Below are 8,066 nucleotides of genomic sequence, written 5' to 3'. Positions count from 1 at the left end.
TCCGTCCCATATAGTTCAGTTAGCAAGTAAGTTATACTACCTGTTCCACATAGTTTAGTTAGTTAGTGATACTACCTGTTCCATATAGTTTAGTTTAGTTTAGTTAGTTAGTTAGTTAGTTAGTGATACTACCTGTTCCATGCCACTGAGGAAAACTACATAGAGACAGAGAACCAATTGAGAAAACATATATATGGTTTTGAATGCCAACCAATATACATCAACACCAAACATCATGATGATGTGAATGTACAAGATGAAAACATTGCATTTGATAAAATATGAATACATTGAAATTTTACAAATTACATCACAGAAGACCAAATTAGTCTGAAAAAAAATATTATATATAAAAACAGAGTGGGATGAATCATAACCAGCGGCGACCCGCAATTCAGGGCAGGTGGAGCAGAGACCAATATTTTTTTTTTTTTGGGGGGGGGGGGGGGGGGGGGGGGTTTGTAAAATTTCAATGTATTCCGATGATATTATTGTCGTATTCTGAACATTACTGTTATACTGAGCTATCTCCTGTTTTTATTGTTTGGTCAATAGCACCACCTGTTACATCAATACATATATACATATATATATACATATATAATATATATATGTCACATATCAGTTTGCAAACAATGTAAAAAAAATATAGATCACTGAGTTAATAAAGCTGCACACAAACATGGTATATTTTTAGTATAACTTACTTGCTAACTGAACTATATGGGACGGACACAGATTAAGCCTAGTCCTAATTTGGGCATTATTACATGTCACATATCAGTTTGCAAACAATGTAAAAAAAATATAGATCACTGAGTTAATAAAGCTGCACACAAACATGGTATATTTTTTGTTTTCTTGAGTATTGCAACTCCAAATTCCAGATGTTTCAGCCCAGCTCCGTGCTTTCTGTGGTGGTGGGGCAAGCCAGCAGAAAATACAGAGCGTCCTAGCTTGCTCATTAATGTCATAATCGAAATTACGGATTGCCTCTTATTCGCTCGTTGTTCCCTTATGCCATAGTTTGTACATCTCAATAGAAACCACATTTGTTTATACAAGCCATATCGGCAATATTTTTTTTTAAAGCAGTAAATGAGGCTGAATGAACTGTTTCGCTGCCAGACAAGGCTCCGCTGATAGCCAGGTGTAGCAGTGGTAAGGTGTTGGGACTGCTGTTGGGACAGCTTTATGTAGGCCCTAACAGTTTGTTGGCAGTGTTGGTCACCATTATAGTGCTATTAATGTCTTGTTTAGTCTATGTTTTATTTTTTTTGCCCCACCAAGATTTACATGCTAAAATCGCCACTGATCATAACATCTGAGAACCATCAACACCAGCATGACTAGTATCTATGTTAACCCTACTACAGTTTAACCAGCTCAGCTATAGACTACACCAGCATGACTAGTATCTATGTGGACCCTACTACAGTTTAACCAGCTAAGCTATAGACTACACCAGCATGACTAGTATCTATGTGGACCCTACTACAGTTTAACCAGCTCAGCTATAGACTACACCAGCATGACTAGTATCTATGTGGACCCTACTACAGTTTAACCAGCTCAGCTATAGACTACACCAGCATGACTAGTATCTATGTGGACCCTACTACAGTTTAACCAGCTCAGCTATAGACTACACCAGCATGACTAGTATCTATGTGGACCCTACTACAGTTTAACCAGCTCAGCTATAGACTACACCAGCATGACTAGTATCTATGTGGACCCTACTACAGTTTAACCAGCTCAGCTATAGACTACACCAGCATGACTAGTATCTATGTGGACCCTACTACAGTTTAACCAGCTCAGCTATAGACTACACCAGCATGACTAGTATCTATGTGGACCCTACTACAGTTTAACCAGCTCAGCTATAGACTACACCAGCATGACTAGTATCTATGTGGACCCTACTACAGTTTAACCAGCTCAGCAGTACCATTATCACTATTGAGCCAAACCCCAGGATAGAGGGGCTGAGTGAATGTGGTCTGGACTCTGTGGAGGAGGGTCATTGTGTCAGAGACACTGTAGAAGGACAGAGTACCTGCCTTGTGATCCAGGTACACTCCTACTCTGGAGGACTGAGGGCCTGATACTTTAGTCACAACATTATTGTGTCTGAAACAATAACCATCACTATAGCACTGTAAACTCCAGGACTTGTCATTCAATCCAAACGCATTACCTCTCCCTGTTCTGCTGATGTCTTTATATGAGACTGCTATAATAACCCACCGTCCACTCCACTCCACCTCCCAGTAACAGCGTCCAGACAGACCCTCTCTACACAGCACCATCAAGTCGTTTGTGAATCTGTCTGGATGTTCAGGATATGGTTGGACTTGGCCTGTATAAGTAACCTTCCTTTTCCCTTCAGACAGAGAGAGGCGTGTGTGTGCTGTGTTTGGGTCCAGTGTGAGCTGACAGGAATCTGGAGAAGAGCAGAGCAGAGACCAATGAGGGGAGTTAGAACAATAAGTTAAGTCAGATACTGTATCTATTAGATACTGTATCTAATCTTTGATTAGATCACAGCAGAGATCAAATCAGAGAAATATGAGGAGTCAGATAGATACCCAGTCTTTGATTAGATCTACTATTGCTATATATATCTATCTATATCTATATTTCTACAGGGGTTGTGTGTAAGTAAAAAAAGCCTGTTAGTTACTTCAAAATAAAGAGACTCACATTGTAAGAACTGTTCTCTGGTCTTGGGCTCTGGAGGCAGTACAACATCCACTATATTCACTACAGACACACAAACATGTTATCATCATACCATATTCCACATGTATATAACTAGTAGGGAACTTTCAATGGCCTAAAGTTGATGTTCTTATTATTTTCAACACACCTGTAGTGGAGATCTTGGTCCATTCTCCTTTAAGGAAGTCTTCTAGTTTCTCTCTCAGTTCAGACACAGTCTTACTCACATCTCCAATGTACTGAAGAGGAAGGACAACGATGCTGGCTAAGTCTGAAGATACACTGATACTGGAGAGAGACTGATAACTCTGGAGAGAGAGAGAGAGAGAGAGAGACAGAGAGAGAGAGACACACACACAGACAGAACAGAATGATTGAAAAGTTTCTCAATAAGTTCATTTTCATATCACAAGGCAGTTTAGTTACCTGGAGGAAATGGATGTGGTCCTCTGTGTGTGAGAGCTGCTCCAGCTCAGTGCTTCTCTTCCTCAACTCAGCTATCTCCTGTTCCACTTGTTCCAGGAGTCCTTCAGCTTGACTCACTTGAGCCTTCTCTTGGGCTCTGATCAGCTCCTTCACCTCAGAGCGCCTTCTCTCAATGGAGCGGTTCAGCGCAGTAAAAATCCTCTCACTGTCCTCCACTGCTGCCTGTGCAGAGTGCTGTTAAGAGAGAGAGAGGCTCCATGTTAAGCAGTCTATTCTATCTCTAACTGAAAGCCCAGATATCACGTTGAGCCCCACTCTGGGGAACAGGCTTGGGGAGGTCTCTCTCTCAATTCAATTCAGGGCTTTATTGGCATGGGAAACATATGTTTGTTTACATTGCCAAAGCAAGTGAAATAGATAATAAACAAAAGTGAAAAAAAACAATACAACAAATGAACAGTAAATATTACACTCACAAAAGTTCCAAAATTATAAAGACACTTCAAATGTCATTATGTCTATATACAGTGTTGTAACGATGTGAAAATAGTTAAAGTACAAAAGGGAAAATAAATATCGGTTGTATTTACAATAGTGTTTGTTTTTCACTGGTTGCTCTTTTCTTGTGGCAACAGGTCACATATCTTGCTGCCGTGATGGCACACTGTGGTATTTTACCAAATAGATATGGGAGTTTATCAAAATTGGATTGGTTTTCAAATTCTTTGTGGGTCTGTGTAATATGAGGGAAATATGTGTCTCTATGGTCAAACATTTGGCAGGAGGTTGGGAAGTGTATCTCAGTTTCCACCTCATTTTGTGGGCAGAGTGCACAAAGCCTTTCTCTTGAGAGCCAGGTCTGCCTACGGCGGCCTCTCTCAATAGCAAAGCTATGCTCACTGAGTCTCTACAAAGTCAAAGCTTTCCTTAAGTTTGGGTCAGTCACAGTGGTCAGGTATTCTGCCACTGTGTACTCTCTGTTAAGGGACAAATAGCATTCTAGTTTGCTCAGTTATTTTGTTTGTTCATTCCAATGTGTCAAGTAATTATCTTTTTGTTTTCTCATGATTTGGTTGGGTCTAATTGTGTTGCTGTCCTGGGGCTCTGTGGGGTCTGTTTGTGAACAGAGCCCCAGGACCAGCTTGCTTAGAGGATTCTTCTCGAGGTTCATCTTTCTGTAGGTGATGGCTTTGTTATGGAAGGTTTGGGAATCGCTTCCTGTTAGGTGGTTCTAGAATTTAACGGCTCTTTTCTGGATTTTGATAATCAGCGGGTATCGGCCTAATTCTGCTCTGCATGGAATATTTGGTGTTTTACAATGTACACAGAGGATATTTTTGGTTTTGTCCCATTTTGTGAATTATTGGTTGGTGAGCGGACCCCAGACCTCACAACCATAAAGGACAATGGATTCTGTAACTGATTCAAGTATTTTTTGCCAGATCCTAATTGGTATGTCAAATTTTATGTTCCTTTTGATGGCATAGAAGGCCCTTCTTGCCTTGTGTCTCAGATCGTTCAAAGCTTTGTGGAAGTTACCTAGGGCGCTGATGTTTAGACTGAGGTATGTTTGGTTTTTTGTGTGCTCTGAGGCAACGTTGTCTAGACAGAATTTGTATTTGTGCTCCTGGCAACTGGACCTTTTTTGGAACACCATTATTTTTGTCTAACTGAGATTTACTGTCAGGGCCCAGGTCTGACAGAATCTGTGCAGAAGATCTAGGTGCTGCGTAGGCCCTCCTTGCAACCAGATCATCAGCAAATAGTAGATATTTGACTTCAGAATCTAGTAGGGTGAGGCCAAGGGGCTGCAGACTGTTCTAGTGCCCTCGAGCAAATCTCGCTTTCTCACTCACTGGAGGAGAGAAGTGAAATGGTGTGTCTCCTCTGGTCAACAATACTCACCTTGAGAGACTCCACAGCCTGTTGGAGCTCCTTCAGCTCCTTCTCTCTCCCCTGGAATCTCTGCTGGACCTTCTGCTGACTCATCCCCAGCTGCCTCTGTGGAGAATCACTCTTCAATGAGCTATCAAGCTTTATTTGTCCAGTAGATCAATAGTATAGTCATGTGACATAGGGCCCATTGAGAGGAAGGTCTAAAATATTGATAGTCCCTTTCCAGTATTATACTTATTTGTTGCTACAGTGGGGAGAACAAGTATTTGATACACTGCCGATTTTGCAGGTTTTCCTACTTACAAAGCATGTAGAGGTCTGTCATTTTTATCATAGGTACACTTCAACTGTGAGAGACGGAATCTAAAACAAAAATCCAGAAAATCACATTGTATGATCTTTAAGTAATTAATTTGCATTTTATTGCATGACATAAGTATTTGATCACCTACCAACCAGTAAGAATTCCGGCTCTCACAGACCTGTTAGTTTTTCTTTAAGAAGCCCTCCTGTTCTCTACTCATTACCTGTATTAACTGCACCTGTTTGAACTCGTTACCTGTATAAAAGACACCTGTCCACACACTCAATCAAACAGACTCCAACCTCTCCACAATGGCCAAGACCAGAGAGCTGTGTAAGGACATCAGGGATAAATTGTAGACCTGTACAAGGCTGGGATGGGCTACAGGACAATAGCCAAGCAGCTTGGTGAGAAGGCAACAACTGTTGGCACAATTATTAGAAAATGGAAGAAGTTCAAGATGACGGTCAATCACCCTCGGTCTGGGGCTCCATGCAAGATCTCACCTCGTGGGGCATCAATGATCATGAGGAATGTGAGGGATCAGCCCAGAACTACACGGCAGAACCTGGTCAATGACCTGAAGAGAGCTGGGACCACAGTCTCAAAGAAAACCATTAGTAACACACTACGCCGTCATGGATTAAAATCCTGCAGCGCACGCAAGGTCCCCCTGCTCAAGCCAGCGCATGTCCAGGCCCGTCTGAAGTTTGCCAATGACCATCTGGATGATCCAGAGGAGGAATGGGAGAAGGTCATGTGGTCTGATGAGACAAAAATAGAGCTTTTTGCTCTAAACTCCACTCGCCGTGTTTGGAGGAATAGAAGGATGAGTACAACCCCAAGAACACCATCCCAACCGTGAAGCATGGAGGTGGAAACATCATTCTTTGGGGATGCTTTTCTGCAAAGGGGACAGGACGACTGCACCGTATTGAGGGGAGGATGGATGGGGCCATGTATCGCGAGATCTTGACCAACAACCTCCTTCCCTCAGTAAGAGCATTGAAGATGGGTCGTGGCTGGGTCTTCCAGCATGACAACGACCCGAAACACACAGCCAGGGCAACTAAGGAGTGGCTCCGTAAGAAGCATCTCAAGGTCCTGGAGTGGCCTAGCCAGTCTCCAGACCTGAACCCAATAGAAAATCTTTGGAGGGAGCCGAAAGTTCGTATTGCCCAGCGACAGCCCCGAAACCTGAAGGATCTGGAGAAGGTCTGTATGGAGGAGTGGGCCAAAATCCCTGCTGCAGTGTGTGCAAACCTGGTCAAGAACTACAGGAAACGTATGATCTCTGTAATTGCAAACTAAGGTTTCTGTACCAAATATTCAGTTCTGCTTTTCTGATGTATCAAATACTTATGTCATGCAATAAAATGCAAATTAATTACTTAAAAATCATACAATGTGATTTTCTGGATTTTTGTTTTAGATTCCTTCTCTCACAGTTGAAGTGTACCTATGATAAAAATTACAGACCTCTACATGCTTTGTAAGTAGGAAAACCTGCAAAATTGTCAGTGTATCAAATACTTGTTCTCCCCACTGTATGTGAATGATTACAGTTTTAAAGTAGACCTACATGTATCAAGGAGTTTAAGCTAAACATTACAATGGTGATACATTTGGAGCATCTAGGTTAAGAAAATCTATACCCTCAAGGTTTGTGTTCATATTTCTTCTGCCATGGATCGATTTCATTTGAATTCTCTCATATTCAAACAGCCTTAGTTCCTACTGTATTTTTAATTATTTGTTTATCAGACAGTCACCAACAAGTTGTTCTGGTCTTACCTGTTTCTCAGTCCTCTCTGCTGCAGCTGACACTGTATCATGGCCTTTATGTTCATCCATTGTACACAGATAACAGATACACTGCTGATCGGTACGACAGTATACCTCCAGAAGTTTGTCATGATGAGAGCAGATCTTCTCCTGTAGTTGTGCGGTGGCTTTGACCAGCTTGTGCTTCTTGAAAGCAGGAGATTCATAATGAGGTTGGAGGTGAGTCTCACAGTAAGAGGCTAGACATGCCAGACAGGACATGAGGGCTTTCTGCTTTCTGGTCCCAGTGCAGAAATCACACGCCACATCTATAGGTTCAGCATAGCACAGAGCAGGAGGGGGAGCAGCCTGGAGTCCTGTCTTCTTCAGTTTCTCCACCACCTCAGCCAACATGTTATTTTTCCTCAGAGTAGGCCTTGGAGTGAATGTCTGTCTGCACTGAGGACAGCTATAGCCTTTCAGAACATCCTGATCCCAGCAGCCCTCAATACAGCTCCTACAGTAACTGTGTCCACAGGGGATGGTGATTGGTTCCTTCAGTAGATCCAGACAGACAGAACAACAGAACTGGTCCTGGTCCAGCAGAACTGCCTGCTGAGCCATTTGGACGGTTGTTCACTCTCACACAGACAGATGACACAGAGACTCAGATAAGTTTCGTTTTCTCAGAAGAGAGTTTGTGGGAGGGGGAGGGACTTCCTGGTTCTGCCAGAGGGGTGGGTTTAGAGGGAGGGAGAGAGAGAACTGCATGCAACGTCGAGAGAGCGTTTTGTTCCTAGTGCTGGGTTCTAACTTGAAATAATTTCAAATATCCTTATTCATCTTAACATATTAGAACTGGGTGTATGCAAATCTACTGAGTGAGAAAGGGGAGTGCAGAAAGTTTACATTCTGTCAGAACATTTTCTGGTTGAACCTCATGTATCCT

At 42.3% G+C, this 8,066-nt stretch overlaps 1 protein-coding gene across 1 annotated transcript; it reads right to left on the bottom strand.

The window, feature by feature from the left end:
- Nucleotides 1-752: 752 nt before the first annotated feature.
- On the bottom strand, nucleotides 753-7,795 carry LOC139578171 (tripartite motif-containing protein 16-like). The gene is made up of 6 exons (XM_071405459.1): nucleotides 7,148-7,795; nucleotides 5,059-5,154; nucleotides 3,154-3,387; nucleotides 2,876-3,035; nucleotides 2,710-2,769; nucleotides 753-2,449 (listed from the first exon to the last, which is right to left on the bottom strand). The coding sequence occupies exons 1-6, from the start codon at nucleotides 7,739-7,741 to the stop codon at nucleotides 1,929-1,931; spliced, it is 1,665 nt and encodes a 554-aa protein (XP_071261560.1). The 5' UTR covers nucleotides 7,742-7,795; the 3' UTR covers nucleotides 753-1,928.
- Between the last annotated feature and the right edge of the window lie 271 nt (nucleotides 7,796-8,066).

The sequence above is a fragment of the Salvelinus alpinus genome, chromosome 6, assembly GCF_045679555.1.
Source record: "Salvelinus alpinus chromosome 6, SLU_Salpinus.1, whole genome shotgun sequence".
NCBI classification, from domain to species: domain Eukaryota; kingdom Metazoa; phylum Chordata; class Actinopteri; order Salmoniformes; family Salmonidae; genus Salvelinus; species Salvelinus alpinus.
This window is presented reverse-complemented; position numbering and strand designations above follow the sequence as displayed.